The sequence below is a fragment of the Doryrhamphus excisus genome, chromosome 4 (genome assembly GCF_030265055.1).
Source record: "Doryrhamphus excisus isolate RoL2022-K1 chromosome 4, RoL_Dexc_1.0, whole genome shotgun sequence".
Classification (NCBI taxonomy): Eukaryota; Metazoa; Chordata; class Actinopteri; order Syngnathiformes; family Syngnathidae; genus Doryrhamphus; species Doryrhamphus excisus.
The window spans coordinates 21,964,871-21,981,268 of NC_080469.1; the positions used below are offsets into that span (position 1 = coordinate 21,964,871).

At 41.7% G+C, this 16,398-nt stretch overlaps 1 protein-coding gene across 11 annotated transcripts in view; it reads right to left on the reverse strand.

Annotated features, from left to right (window-relative positions):
• Positions 1–5,711: 5,711 nt before the first annotated feature.
• Positions 5,712–16,398, reverse strand: part of LOC131128518 (pikachurin) — a 57,252-nt gene continuing 46,565 nt past the window's right edge. For 9 of the 11 annotated variants that reach the window (XM_058071424.1, XM_058071426.1, XM_058071428.1 and 6 more), the window contains 16 exons: positions 15,241–15,428; positions 15,044–15,144; positions 14,882–14,982; positions 13,480–13,624; positions 13,219–13,408; positions 12,931–13,056; positions 11,466–11,709; positions 11,282–11,393; positions 11,039–11,155; positions 8,883–9,063; positions 8,694–8,717; positions 8,479–8,557; positions 8,252–8,395; positions 8,104–8,187; positions 6,624–6,727; positions 5,712–6,537 (listed from right to left, as the gene is read on the reverse strand). In XM_058071424.1, coding sequence (XP_057927407.1) covers positions 6,386–6,537; positions 6,624–6,727; positions 8,104–8,187; positions 8,252–8,395; positions 8,479–8,557; positions 8,694–8,717; positions 8,883–9,063; positions 11,039–11,155; positions 11,282–11,393; positions 11,466–11,709; positions 12,931–13,056; positions 13,219–13,408; positions 13,480–13,624; positions 14,882–14,982; positions 15,044–15,144; positions 15,241–15,428 — 2,092 coding nt within the window. In that variant the 3' untranslated portion in view covers positions 5,712–6,385. Of the gene's footprint in view, positions 6,538–6,623; positions 6,728–8,103; positions 8,188–8,251; positions 8,396–8,478; positions 8,558–8,693; positions 8,718–8,882; positions 9,064–11,038; positions 11,156–11,281; positions 11,394–11,465; positions 11,710–12,930; positions 13,057–13,218; positions 13,409–13,479; positions 13,625–14,881; positions 14,983–15,043; positions 15,145–15,240; positions 15,429–16,398 lie in introns of those variants that run through there. The other 2 variants (XM_058071427.1, XM_058071434.1) reach the window with 2 other exon arrangements.

The following is a 16,398-nucleotide window of genomic DNA, read 5'->3' on the forward strand; positions in this document are numbered from 1 at the left end:
TATTTCGAAAGGCACAGCTGAGTCACACAAGCGGAGCATTTGCATTTGTTCCGCCTTAAAAAGTCATCTTCACACTTTTCTTTAAGACATTATACACATGCATTAATAGTTTGCCCGCAGCTAATTAAGATATGTGGTTTCTTAACACATTCCGTGCTTTGGAATATCAAATTTCACATCCTATTCCCGGAAAATCACGTCATTATTATGTATTTCAAATATATCTCATTCATTTTTGGGGTAATATTTTGTATTTTATTTAGCAAATTCTTGTCACTCAGCCATATTGGAGACTTTCAATAGGATTCAGGTCAGTTTTTTTCATTTGGTTTTCCTTCAGCCAATCAGAGGTGGGCTTGCTGGTGTGTTTTGGATCATTGTACTGCTGCAGAACCCAAAGTTGGTTTCAGTTTGAGGTCACCAAAGCATGGCCGGATATTCTACTTCAGCAGAATTCATGGTTCCATTTATCACGGCAAGTCTTTTCCGGGTTCTGAAGCAGCAAAACAGCCCCGGACCATCACACTACCTCCACCATATTTTACTGTTGGGATGGATTTTTTTCCTGAAAAGTGATTTACTTTTACACCATATTATCCAAAATCCAAAAAGTTCAGCTTTTGTTTATCACAGCAAGGCTTCCAGGTCCTGAGGCAGCAAAACAGCCCCAGACCATCACACTACCTCCACCATATTCTACTGTTGGGATGGCTTTTTCCTGAAAATTGGCTTTACTTTTATGCCAGATTATCCAAAAAATTCAGCTTTTGTTTATCACAACAAGACTTCCAGGTCCTGAGGCAGCAAAACAGCCCCAGACCATCCCACTACCTCCACCATATTTTACTGTTGGGCTGGCTTTTTCTTCTGAAAAGTGGCTTTACCTTTATGCCAGATTATCCAAAAAGTTCAGCTTTTGTTTATCACAGCAAGACTTCCAGATCCTGAGGCAGCAAAACAGCCCAAAACCATCACACTACCTCCACCATATTTTACTGTTGGGATGGCTTTTTCTCCTGAAAAGTGGCTTTACTTTTACGCCAGATTATCCCAAAAAGTTCAGCTTTTGTTCATCACAGCAAGACTTCCAAGTCCTGAAGCAGCAAAACAGCCCCAGACCATCACACTACCTCCACCATATTTTACTGTTGGATGGCTTTTTTCTTGAATAATGGCTTTACTTTTACACCAGATTATCCAAAAAGTTCAGCTTTTGTTTATCACAGCAAGACTTCCAGGTCCTAGCAGCAAAACAGCCCCAGACCATCACACTACCTCCACCATATTTTACTGTTGGGATGGCTTTTTTTTCCTGAAAAATGGCTTTACTTTTACGCCAGATTATACAAAAAAGTTCAGCTTTTGTTTATCACAACAAGACTTCCAGGTCCTGAGGCAGCAAAACAGCCCCAGACCATCACACTACCTCCACCATATTTTACTGTTGGGATGGCTTTTTTTTTCCTGAAAAATGGCTTTACTTTTACACCGGATTATCCAATATCGAAAAAGTTCAGCTTTTGTTTATCACAGCAAGATTTCCAGGTCCTGAAGCAGCAAAACAGCCCCAGACTATTACACTACCTCCACAATATTTTACTGTTGTGATGGCTTTTTTCCTGAAAATAGTATAATTATATTTTATATATATATATATAATTATGTTAATTATTATTAATATTATAATTATACATCATACATTTATATTGTTTTATACAGATTGTTTTGTATTTAAACACTTAAACACACCATGTCAAAGGAAAAATGTAAACTAATCTAAAGAGTGGTGGCTGTTCTGATATGCTACATAACATAGCATTCTGCGTGACAGCATGTTCCAAAAAAAACAATAATTCCTGTGTGTCTAATCTCTTATGTCCATGAGGAATGTTTTCTTGGAAGTTTAGGGCCATGGGTTCTAATCTTTGTGTGGAGAGGATTAGCGTCACCATTGTAAAGCTGACTACTGTATTTTGTAATTTTTTTTATACAATGTCCTAAAAAAACTTAATCTCTTATTTGAGAAAAATCCAAAAAGATTAAATGCAAGAAGCACTTTGAGGTTGGAAAGTGAAACTGTTATGGAAATATAATATAGAATAAACCTGAATAAAGATTTTTGGTTTTCATTTGAACGGTGTAGGTGTACCTAATATTGCATCCAGTGAGTGTGCATGGCATGACTTCAGTCTAGTGAATGAGAGGTTGTGGATTAGCCCCCCCCCCCCCCCCCGAACATATCGAACATAAGTCAATTGAATATTCCATTGAGTCACAGATGAAATTGCAATCATGTGATCTCAAATGAGGTGCGAAGTGATGCCGATACTGAAAGCTTGATGCTAACCAACAAAGTACATACAGTATGTGTCGTGCAGGGGCGTCACTAGGTTCTGAGGACGGGGAGGGGGGGGGTCTTAGCCCCCTGGAGATGCACAGGATTATGAATGAATATAGTAGACATTCAAAAAAATAAAACAAAAATCCAAAGAACAAATAACGAACAGTGGAACAGTGATCAATTATATAATAATCATTATTAATTATTAATTTATTAATTAGCCTATTATTACTATCATCATTATTCTTCTTCTGATTATTATACTATATATACTACTAGTAGTAGTAGTAGGAAAAAAAAAGAAAAAGAAAAAAAATGTAAAAAATGAAAAAATTAAAAAAAAAAAAGTAAAACAAATGTAAAAAAAAAAAAAAGTAAAACAAATGTACAAAAATGTAAAAAAAAATCTATTAAAAAATTTCAAATATTTAGGGGAGGCTAAAATGTTCTTAAGCCCCCCCTAAATAATTTGATATTTTTTACAGATTTTTAAAATTATTTTTATTTATTTTTTAACACACACACACACACACACACAAGAGAGTTATTTTTCCCGATGAAAGCTAGGACTCTAATCCTTCCATGTTTATATAACCATTGCACACAATATTCTGGGGGCGTTGAAAAATCAGTCAGAAAGTGAAGACTTCAAACGCAGCTTGTAGACTTAATAAAGGTTTTATGATGGTGACAGTTTGACCCTGGAACAGATCAACTGACTTAACATGAGAAGATGGACTGGCAGGATTTGGGGGTCTTGCAAATTTCACGATTTCAACAGAAAAACGTACCTTTTTTTGACAATGAAAACTTCTCCGACACCCCCAAGGAACCTGTAGGACACTGTAGGACCCTGTAGGACCCTGTAGGACCATGTAGCATCCTGTAGGAACCTGTAGGACCCTGTAGGACCCTGTAGGACCCTGTAGGAACCTGTAGGACCCTGTAGGACCCTGTAGGAACCTGTAGGACCACCTGTAGGACCATGTAAGTCCCCGTAGGAACTTGTAGGACCCTGTAGGAACCTGTAGGACCCTGTAGGACCCCCTGTAGGAACCTGTAGGACCCTGTAGGAACCTGTAGGACCACCTATAGGACCATGTAAGTCCCCGTAGGAACTTGTAGGACCCTTTAGGAACCTGTAGGACCCTGTTGGACCCCCTGTAGGACCCTGTAAGACCCTGTAGGAACCTGTAGGACCCTGTAGGGACCCTGCAGGGACCCTGTAGGAACCTGTAGGACCGCGTAGGAACCTGTAGGGCCCCCTGTTGGAACCTGTAGGACCCCCTGTAAGACCCTGTAGGAACCTGAAGGACCCTGTCGGAACCTGTCTGACCCTGAAGGAACCCTGTAGGAACCCTGTAAGACCCTGTAGTAACCCTGTAAGACCCTGTAGGAACCCATAAGAACCAGTAGGACCCCGTAGGAACCCATAGGACCCTGTCGGCCCGGTTTTCCTTGAAAAGATCCAGGAGAAAGAACAACAGTGAGGATTTTCCTGATGACACAAATAATGGTGATCTGTGGTACTACACAGTCTGTGTGTGAAGATCAGACAGCAGCTGATCGGTCACATGATGCCTTATTTATTATGCTTTTTCTTTTTTAAATGCCAGAGGTCTTTGCTGACTTTTTGTGGTGTTTTTCTTCTTTCAAAGTAATTCGACCTGCATGGCATTCGACGACGACCCATGACTCCATTTGTCAAGCTTTACCTCGTGTGGACCAAGCAGTCCCTCCACTGTACAGCAGATAGAATACTCTATGGCTTTACTTTTATGCCAGATTATCCAAAAAGTTCAGCTTTTGTTTATCACAGCAAGTCTTCCAGGTCCTGAAGCAGCAAAACAGCCCCAGACCATCACACTACCTCCACCATATTTTACTGTTGGGATGGCTTTTTCCTGAAAATGGCTTTACTTTTACGCCAGATTATCCACAAAGTTCAGCTTTTGTTTATCACAGCAAGACTTCAGGGTTTGAAGCAGCAAAACAGCCCAAGACTATCACACTATCTCCACCATATTTTACTGTTGGGATGGCTTTTTTCCTGAAAAATGGCTTTACTTTTACACCAGATTATACAAAAAGTTCAGCTTTTGTTTATCACAGCAAGACTTCCAGGTCCTGAAGCAGCAAAACAGCCCCAGACCATCACACTACCTCCACCATATTCTACTTTTGGGATGGCTTTTTTCCTGAAAAATGGCTTTACTTTTACGCGAGATTATCCAAAAAGTTCAGCTTTTGTTTATCACAGCAAAACAGCTTCAGACTATCACACTACCTCCACCATATTTTACTGTTGGGATGGCTTTATTCCTGAAAAGTGGCTTTACTTTTATGCCAGATTATCCAAAAGGTCAGCTTTTGTTTATCACAGCAAGTCTTCCAGGTCCTGAAGCAGCAAAACAGCCCCAGGCCATCACACTACCTCCACCATATTTTACTGTTGGGATGGCTTTTTCCCTGAAAAGTGGATTTACTTTTATATCAGATTATCCAAAAAGTTCAGCTTTTGTTTCTCACTGCAAGTCTTCCAGGTCCTGAAGCAGCAAAACAGCCCCAGACCATCACACTACCTCCACCATATTTTACTGTTGGGATGTTTTTTTTTCCTGAAAAATGGCTTTACTTTTAAATGCCAGAATAAAGTCCCACTTTGTGGAGAATTAAGTTGTAATATTGGAGGGAAAACATCACTTTTTGATAACTAAATTATGATAGTCAAAGAAATGTGTAGAAATGATTTCACCAGCGCAGTGGAACCTTGGTTAGTGTCATTAATTTGTTCCAGTAGGACCAACTCCAACTAAAAAGTTAGCGGTTAACTGCTTCCCAAAATGTTAAATGCATTCCCGCGCTGTTGGATTCAAAGTTCAGATTCAAAAGTTCAGTCAAAGCAGAAGAAACCTGTTTATGACTTTCTAAATATGCTTTTAACATTATTAGAACCCCGCAGACATGAAATAGCACCCCTACAGTCACATTTACACTACTATTATTTATTGTTTACACCAAATTGAAACTCTTATGCTGCAGGGACTGCTTGCTCGCGAGCTAACCAATTAACTAACAAGTCAAAAATGTACCACTTCCACATGGGATGGGAGGAAAACCTTTTTTCACACAATCACATCGAACATGTTGTGGCTGACTTCATGCAGAGTTATATAGGTAATCTAATGTAAGCTAATTCTCCAAATTGTCCATAGGTATGAATGTGAGTGTGAATGGTTGTTTGTCTATATGTGCCCTGTGATTGGCTGGCCACCAGTACAATCGCCCAAAGACAGCTGGGATAGGCTCCAGCACCCCCCGCGACCCTCGTGAGGATAAGCGGTAGAAAATGAATGAATGAATAAAAGTATACATTTGTAATTTTACTACAATAAATAAGCAAAAATGTCACCCGAAACGCCTGAACAAAGTGGTGACTCCATTGGCGGTTGTGATTCAACCCTATGGATTCCGCCTAGCAACAAGTGAGACACACGGTGCTGTGTCTGTGAGTTAGTAAACATTTTATTCCATTTGGATATGAGTCAGCAAAGATTTCTTGGGATGAAAAAAAAAAAAATCCCAGCTTTTGCAAATTTTTTTTTTCCATATAAAAACATGATTGTGTTTCCTACAATGAAGTTAAAAGCTAAAGCTTCACCCTCAGCAAGTATTGACTTGTTAAAAAACAAAAAAACGCACACCTTGTCTACAGAGCCACACAACCACTACACAACCATCAAGAAATTAAAGATAAAAGTCGCTATAGCCGAAGTAAAATCCTCTACAGAGAAGTTGGATGTGTGCTAGCCGCTCTAGGTCGGACCCCTCCGTCGTAATACTTCATCCTCAGGATTACTTTTCAATCAAAGGAGGATTTGCAGTTAAAAAAAAAAAAGAATATTCCCATCAAAAATGTCCTTCTAAAGTTTTGGCCTGCAAGAGCGCTTTGTCGCCCCCTGTGGCCAACACGTGAACATATCATCGTGTCAGTTCTCCAGTTCTCCAAGATGGCACGCTTCTTCAAAAACAGGAAGTGAGGCTCTACTTGGAGCACGTGTTGATGTTCTTGCCGTCGGCGGCGTCCTCCACCAGCGCCACGTGGTAGTCGGTGGAGAGCGTGAAGTGCGACACGCAGCCCAGGAGCCCGCCGACGTACTGCCTGTTGGTGTGGAGGGCGATCTCCTTCATGCCGCCTGCACACACACACAAACACACACATCGCCATGACAACAGTGGGCTCAATAAATGACTTCTTAATGGAAGCGGAGGGGCTTCCTACCGACATATAGCGGCCCGTTGATGTTCAGTTGCCGCATCTTGCCGGGTGAACGACCCGTTTTGACCCCGTAGTCGTCCACCGTCAGCTTCCCCGACTGACCGTCCCTACACATGGAAACACTTTATTAATATACACTCACAAAATTATGAGGATTTTTACACTAAAAGTGATTTATTAATGTGATATATTTTTTAAAGTGTCATTTTACAGCAAAATAATAAAAAAAAAATACTTGTTAAAAATCTGAATAAAGTCATAATATTCCAACTAAAAAGGAAACGATTTTATGAGAGTGGTGAAATAAAAAAAATTAAACAATCTTATTTGTGGAATAGTGTATTACAATTACGGTGCAACCATGGGGAGACATTCTTCATGTCAGAATGAATCATTGGAATGAAGATGCAATAAGCAGTGGCGTCATTAGGCCTATTATAATAATAAATAAATAAATATTTTGATATTTTTTATTGATTTTTTTAAAATATTTTTTTAATTTTTTCTTTTACAAAATAAATCTGACAAATTTTATATAATAGGGCAAAAGCAGGCTAATAAGCAAGCCAATAAGCAGGCTAATAATAGCCTACTGCTACTAGTAGCAGTAGTAATAACCATTCATTATTTGTTTTGGGTTTTTTTTTTTTTTTAATTCTAAAAGGTTCTTAAGCCCCCCCAAAATAATTTGATATTTTTTATTGATTTTTTCCAAAAAAATTTGATTTTTTTACAAAAAAAAATCTGACAAATTTTATATAATAGGGCAAAAGCAGGCTAATAAGCAAGCCAATAAGCAGGCTAATACTAGCCTACTACTACTACTACTAGTAGTATTATTAGTAGTAGTATTATTATTATTTTTTATTCTAAAATGTTCTTAAGTCCCCCTAATTAATTTGATATTTTTTATTCATTCCAAAATAAATTTTTAATTTTGGGGTTTTTTTTTTACAAAAAAAAAGATGAAGATGCAATAAGCAGTGGCGTCATTAGGCCTATTATAATAATAAATTAAAAAAATAATAAATAAATATTTTGATATTTTTATTGATTTTTTAAAATATTTTTTATTGATTTTTTTTTACAAAAAAAATCTCTGACAAATTTTATATTATATGGCAAAAGCAGGCTAAGAAGCAAGCCAATAAGCAGGTAGTAGTAATAATCAGAAAAATAATAAATATGATAGTAATAATAATAGGCTAATTAATAATATAATAATGATTATTATATAATTGATCACTGTCCACTAGTTTTGCAGTGTAGATTGTGTGTACTTGTGTAAATGTAATGGTGGCCTAAAACTATTGAGTATTTTTTAGTTTTTTGGATTTTTTTTTAATGTCTACTACATTCATTCATATCCTGTGCACCCCAAGGGGGCTAACCCCCTGTCCTCAGAACCTAGTGACTCCCCTGACAATGACTGACATATTTTAGGTAAAAGTAAAATAATATCTTTGGTGATATGATATCATACCTGACAGCTTTGACTCTGTGCCACTTCCCATCACTGAAGGTTCCATTGACGACAACGTTTGTCGGCCCGCTGCCTAGATTATAACTACAACAGACAACAAGAACACGTAAGCGTACACACACCCAAAACAGGAAATCCACATACACACCTGAAGATGAGCGCTCCATCCTGCAGTCCCATGGACAGGAAGTCACTGTTTGCTCTCATGGGCGTGTCTCCTCGCCACAGCAGGAGACCGTCCTTGGCTGTGCTCTTGAATCGCATGAAGAGGTTGTTCCTGGAACCGGACACCCTGCGAAGCGACACCGTATGCTGCATCAGAAACAAGCAGTGGGGGGGTCATACCCTGTGGGATACCCCGTATCGTGTCGCCACCTTTTTAATATGTCTCTGTTGTCATATGTCAGGTAGCTGCGACCGGTGAACTGCGGGATCTCGATGGCTTCGGTCACTGCTGTAGAAAAAAAGGATACATGCAGTTGCATCTTATCACCACACGGTGGTAGTATTGACATTATTTAGCACTGATGCTACAGCTACTGTGTTTTCTATTGAAATAGAATGGAAGCTACACTGGAGTGCTGACTTACTGTTCAAGCAGTAATTTCCACACTCTGCAGGCGAGGCATTAAAAAAAAAAAAAAAAACAGAGAAGGCATAGACAGGTTTAAAGGATTAAACATGTCCGCTACATAAAGAAGATATATATTTAATCCCTGATGTCACATGGAGATGGCATCTTTGTAATCTCCAAGGTTTCACATGGGGATCAAACCGACCTTTCTGGCAGTGCCGGCCGTCGTACCCGAGGGGGCAGTCACACTCGTAGCCGTCCCACTTGGGTCTGCAGGTGCCCCCGTTGGCGCACGGACCTTGGACGCAGGGGTGAGCGGAATTGGCTAAGTTGACGCCGCCGGCTGAGTCGTTTGTTATGGAGATGGTGCGATCGTTGAGTATAAACTAGGGGGGGGGGGGTAAATCAGCAAAGATGAAGCATCATTATCACTATATATATAAACTATTATATATATATATAATGCTCTTTAATACAGTTGAAAAGCCAACATTTAAAAAAATGCTGCAAAGGTTTGACAGACAGTACAAATTCATTCATTCATTTTCTACCACTTTTCCTCACGAGGGTGCTGGAGCCTATCCCAGCTGTCTTCGGGCGAGAGGCGGGGTACACCCTGGACTGGTGGCCAGCCAATCACAGGGCACATATAGACAAACAACCATTCACACTCACATTCATACCTATGGACAATTTGGAGTTGCTAATTAACCTAGCATGTTTTTGGAATGTGGGAGGAAACCGGAGTACCCGGAGAAAACCCACGCATGCACTGGGAGAATATGCAATACTAATAATAATAATGCTCTTTAATACAGTTAAAAAGCCAACATTTAAAAAAAATGCTGCAAAGGTTTGACAGACAGTACAAATTCATTCATTCATTTTCTACCGCTTATCCTCACGAGGGTCGCCGGAGTACTGGAGCCTATCCCAGCTGTCTTCGGGCGAGAGGCGGAGTACACCCCGGACTGGTGGCCAGCCAATCACAGGGCACATATAGACAAACAACCATTCACACTCACATTCATACTTATGGACAATTTGGAGTCGCCAATTAACCTAGCATGTTTTTGGAATGTGGGAGGAAACCGGAGTAGCCGGAGAAAACCCACGCATGCACTGGGAGAATATACAATATTAATAATAATAATAATAATAATGCTCTTTAATACAATTGAAAAGCCAACATTTCAAAAAATGCTGCAAAGGTTTGACAGACAGTACAAATTCATTCATTCATTTTCTACCGCTTATCCTCACGAGGGTCCCCGGGGTGCTGGAGCCTATCCCAGCTGTCTTGGGGCGAGAGGCGGCGTACACCCTGGACTGGTGGCCAGCCAATCACAGGGCACATATAGACAAACAACCATTCACACTCACATTCATACCTATGGACAATTTGGAGTCGCTAATTAACCTAGCATGTTTTTGGAAGGTGGGAGGAAACCGGAGTAGCCGGAGAAAACCCACGCATGCACTGGGAGAATATACAATATTAATAATAATAATAATAATAATGCTCTTTAATACAATTGAAAAGCCAACATTTCAAAAAATGCTGCAAAGGTTTGACAGACAGTACAAATTCATTCATTCATTTTCTACCGCTTATCCTCACGAGGGTCCCCGGGGTGCTGGAGCCTATCCCAGCTGTCTTGGGGCGAGAGGCGGCGTACACCCTGGACTGGTGGCCAGCCAATCACAGGGCACATATAGACAAACAACCATTCACACTCACATTCATACCTATGGACAATTTGGAGTCGCTAATTAACCTAGCATGTTTTTGGAAGGTGGGAGGAAACCGGAGTACCCGGAGAAAACCCACGCATGCATGGGGAGAACATGCAAACTCCACACAGAGATGGCTGAGGGTGGAATTGAACTCGGGTCTCCGAACTGTGAGGTCTACGCGCTAACCACTCGACCGCTGTTATATAAAAATAAGTAATAATGCTAAATTTCCTTGAACAGCTCACCTTTCACTATGTAAATTTATGGAATCTGCATTTTCCTCACAGTCTGTCAAACTTTTTGCAGCATTTCATGAAATGCTGGCTTTTAAAGAGCAGCATTTCTTCTTCTTTTGTGCCGGCCTGTTTGTATTGACTTTGTCGACCACATGTCTTCAGAATAAATTCGACATACATTGTGTTACTGGGGCAATCGGCCATTTTGGATGATTCTGTGATATGTGCCACACTGAAGCTAAAGGTTATAGTGGTTAACTTCTTTATGCACTTGAATGACTTTTGTTACACACTCGTGTGTATGTCCAAATGACTTATTTTTACACTTTTAAGACCGTGTTAAAGTGACCTTACTTGACTAAAAAATAAGAAGTACAAATAAAGCTACCCTTTGAATAGCGCCGCTGAAGGGCTTCATGACGGCGGCGGTTCTCTTGGTTCTCTCATACTCGGGCACGCCTCCAATGTAGAGAGGGGAGCTGCAGTTTATCTGTGTGAAAGCCCCCTGCACACATAATCCATAATCATAGTTCATATTTGCAAGCTTTATGAATGACATGTATGCTAACAATGACAGAGCTTGTCTGCCCCCTTGTGGCGACCAAAGGTAAAGTACAGAATGGATGATCACCTCGGCAAATCCTTCCACGGGCCTCTGGCTGTCCACTTGCAGGATGCCGCTCTTTGCGGTGCGAGACACCCTCAGCTCATGCCAAGCGTCCAGGCTGACCTGCTCCTCGCTCCTGAAGCATCATCATCACCATCATCATCATCATCAAAATGCGTTAGAAAGCCAAAAGGACAGGACATATAACCTTAAAACGGCGCCTCCAGAGCCGCAGTCGAATCGGAACTCCACGTATCGCTCTACCAGGTTGATGGCCAGGAAGTCGGCGCTGCCGCCGTCGTCGCTATACAGCAGCGTTCCGTCGGGCGCAGAAGGTCGAAAGGTGAGCTCGATCTCCATGAAGGACAGGTAGCTCTGAGTGGGCTGAGGCCACGGCACCACGGCGTACGACAGGAGAGTCTCGTTGAAGAGAGGAGACGACAGAGAGAAGCCTGATTGGGGAAGGAGGCGGGATTTAGTGTTCAAGTGTTTTGCATCAGGTCACACGTATTAGCTCATTCGCTCCCATATATGTCTGTACACGACAGGGTGATGATGCAACCCCACAATAGACGAGTCTACGTTTGGTGCAGTTTTAAATAAATTCATTCATTCTTTCATTTTCCTCACGAGGGTCACGGGGGTGCGGGAGCCTATCCCAGCTGTCTTTGGGCGAGAGGCAGGGTACACCCTGGACTGGTGGCCAGCCAATCACAGGGCACATATAGACAAACAACCATTCACACTCACATTCATACCTATGGACAATTTGGAGTCGCTAATTAACCTAGCATGTTTTTGGAATGTGTGAGAAAACCATGCTATGCACGGGGAGAACATGCAAACTCCACACAGAGATGGCTGAGAGTGGAATTGAACTAGGGTCCCCAAGCTGTGAGGCATGCGTGCTAACCACTCGCAATGGTTAATTTAATTTAATTTAATTTAATTTAATTTAATTTAATTTAATTTAATTTAATTTAATTTAATTTAATTTAATTTAATTTAATTTAATTTAATTTAATTTTATATTTTATTTTATTTAAAAAAAATAATAATAATGCTCCTAAATACAGTTGAAAAGCCAACATTTAAAAAAATGCTGCAAAGGTTTGACAGACATTCATTCATTTTCATTCATTCATTTTCTAACGCTTATCCTCACGAGGGTCACCGGGGTGCTGGAGCCTATCCCAGCTGTTTTTGGGCGAGAGGCAGGGTATACTCTGGACTGGTGGCCGTCAGTTCAATTCCCAGGAAAGATACCCACTGAAAAGGTATGTGTGTATTAATTCATTCATTTTCTATCGTGCTGGAGCCTATCCCAGCTGTCTTCGGGCGAGAGGCGGGGTACACCCTGGACTGGTGGCCAGACAATCACAGGGCACATATAGACAAACAACCATTCACACTCACATTCATACCTATGGACAATTTGGAGTCGCTAATTAACCTAGCATGTTTTTGGAATGTGGGAGGAAACCGGAGTACCCGGAGAAAACCCACACATGCACGGGGAGAACATGCAAACTCCACACAGAGATGGCCGAGGGTGGAATTGAACCCTGGTCACTCAACCGCCGTGCCGCCTGTTTTATTCCAATTAATCTACTACAGTCGCTAAGTGGCTACTATTTTTCTACTGTGTGTGTGTGTGTGTGTTTTTGCCTCACTCTCTTCACAAAGCGCTCCCCTGAAGCCGAGCGGGCAAAGGCAGATGAAGCCATCGGCGCGGTTTGCGTAGCACGCGCCGCCGTTGACGCAGCCCACGATGTCACACACGCTGTCGCTGCACTCGCCTGCGCACCACAAAACGCTTAAGTCAGCTTTTCATTAAAGTGAGAAGTACAAAAAAAAAGTGAATGAGTGAATCGATGCCCCCTAGTGGTTGTACGCAGCATAGCGTTGATATCGATTGGACGCAACTCATCGTGATGGCAATCAATAAATAAAATGCCCACCTACGTCAGCGCCACTCAGCGCTCGTCCCAGCGGCCACGGCCTGATGTCGACGGCCATATTGTTGACGGTTAGACTTTGCAAGCATCCAACAAAGCCTCTACCGGTCCCCGTCGTCCTCCCCAAATGATAAGCACTCGGAGCTCCGCCCACGTACAGCGGCGAGCGGAACGTGATTTTGGTGTACTGACCCTGAAGCGGGAACAGCACACAGTACCCGCGTTCGGAATCACACCTACAACATTTAAACGTGATAGTCTTACCGGTGATCGACCGGATATGGGCGTGTCGTTGTCCAGTCGCAGCCAGCCGCTCATGCCGTCTCGGAAGACGGTCGCCGTGTGCCACTGGCCGACTACGACGCGACTCTCGCTGATGATCTGAGCCGTCCCCGTCCCACAGTTAAACCTGGACCACAGAGAAGCAGGAATATTCATCTTGAAATATTCATCCTCATAACGTCGTTAATGTTCTCAATAGCCACGTATACATGGACCCAAATATTCCAATTCCATTCGGTTTATTTGCTCAAACAATAAGAATGTAACCTTTGTATACACCTCATTCCCAAAGAAAAGTGACAATCCGAATATATAATGGGATTCCCAAGGGCGGAATATTCCTTTCCCCAATCCGATTGAGGTATCTTTCATTCATTTTCTACCGCTTTTCCTCACGAGGGTCGCGGGGGGTGTTGGAGCCTATCCCAGCTGTCTTCGGGCGAGAGGCGGGGTACACCCTGGACTGGTGGCCAGCCAATCACAGGGCACATATAGACAAACAACCATTCACACTCACATTCATACCTATGGACAATTTGGAGTCGCTAATTAACCTAGCATGTTTTGGGAATGTGGGAGGAAACCGGAGTACCCGGAGAAAACCCACGCATGCACGGGGGAGAATATGCAAACTCCACACAAAGATGGCCGAGAGTGGAATTGAACTAGGGTCCCCAAGCTGCGAGGCCTGCATGCTAACCACTCGTAACGGTGCAGCCTGGCTGGAATTTAATTTAATTTAATTTAATTTAATTTAATTTAAATTAATTTAATTTAATTTAATTTAATTTAATTTGATTTGATTTGATTTGATTTGATTTGATTTGATTTGATTTGATTTGATTTGATTTGATTTGATTTCATTTCATTTCATTTCATTTCATTTCATTTCATTTCATTTCATTTCATTTGATTTGATTTGATTTGATTTGATTTGATTTGATTTGATTTGATTTGATTTAATTTAATTTAATTTAATTTAATTTAATTTAATTTAATTTAATTTAATTTAATTCTTCGATTTTAAAAAATGGAGGCAAGCAATCGGTACTAGACTGCTGCGGAAAATTTGTTTTTGATTCAAACTAAATTTCAAGACTGGACGAAGGAAAAACTGGGAATACGGAGTTATTCCAACAAGTGGAAGAAAAACTCAAGGAAGTCGGTATCACGTGATGTTGGTGTTTACGTTTTACTGCGAATGCCCCATTGACTATTCTGTTGGATTATAGGTCGCATGTAGACAAGAGATTGGAATATTCCTTTCCATGTATACCATTGTTTTCGGAAAAGTCATTCGAAAAGGGAAAAACTCCTCATGTAAACATGGCTATTGATCACATGGTCATTTATTCCCAAGTATATCGGAGTGCCCTCGCCTCACCTGTAATGCAGCTTGCCTCGCACCAGAGCCAATGAGGTGAAGTCTCCACGGCCGTGTTCGTTCTCGCCGCAGTAGAGCAAGAGTCCATCCTCAGCGTCCGCCTTAAAGCACGGAGACCGTGTTTTGTTTTCGATAATAGATCAGAATAAGCAATAGATTCACCTTGAACTCCACCGTGATCTGAAAAGACTGGTATGAGTTCTTCAAAGGTTCAAAGGTCATGTGGGAGTAGCCGTAGAACCTGGGGAACTTGACAGACACCACTGAAGAAGAAGAAACAGAATGCAGATATTACGCAATGTTGCTTTATTATGTGGTTTCATTTTTTTTTTTTTTAAGTACAGCAACGCCATTCTGACCTTCAGAGCAAGTGTTCCCCGCACGTCCAAGGTTGCAGTGACAGCGTGATCCGCCGCTATCAAAGTCGCTGAGGCAGAAGCTGTCGGGGGGGCACACGGTGTCGTCACAGGTCAGTTGGTAGACGCGTGGAACCTCGCCGTTCCACTGGGACATGGTGGGCGTGGCGGTGGATGCGGGCAAAGTGGTGCTAAAGGAAGAGCAAAAAATAAATAAAAAATATATATTATTAGGGCGGCACGGCGGTCAAGTGGTTAGCGCACAGACCTCGCAGCTAGGAGACCAGGGTTCAATTCCACCCTCGGCCATCTCTGTGCGGAGTTTGCATGTTCGCCCCGTGCATGCGTGGGTTTTCTCCGGGTACTCCGGTTTCCTCCCACATTCCAAAAACATGCTAGGTTAATTAGCGACTCCAAATTGTCCATAGGTATGAATGTGAGTGTGAATGGTTGTTTGTCTATATGTGCCCTGTGATTGGCTGGCCACCAGTCCAGGGTGTACCCCGCCTCTCTGTGGCTAAATGCTAACTGCTAGCATGTTAGCATGTTAGCATTTAGCTAATTGACTCATGTCTAAAGGGAAATACACACATGGTATGATGTAGGGAGGTTATAGGACAACCTTGGCACTTTCTAAACTTGAGGCTCTCTTGCTAGGTGCTAGCATGGTAGCCGTTAGCATGTTAGCATTTAAGCTAATTTACGCATGTCTAAAGGCAAATACACACATGTCATGATGCAGGGAGGTTATAGGACAACCTTGGCACTTTCTAAACTTGAGGGCCTCTTGCTAGGTGCTAGCATGGTAGCCGTTAGCATGTTAATATTTAAGCTAATTTACTCATGTCTAAAGGCAAATACACATATGGTATGATGCAGGGAGGTTAAAGGACAACCTTGGCCGTTCCTAAACTTGAGGGCCTCTTGCTAGGTGCTAGCATGGTAGCCGTTAGCATGTTAGCATTTAAGCTAATTTACTCATGTCTACAGTCAAATACACACATTGGCATGATGTAGGGATATAGGACGACCTTGGCACTTTCTAAACTTGAGGCTGTCTTGCTAGGTGCTAGCATGATGACTGTTAGCGTTTTAGCATTTTAAATAATTTACTCATGTCTAAAAGCAAATATACACATAGTATTATGTGGGGACACTATC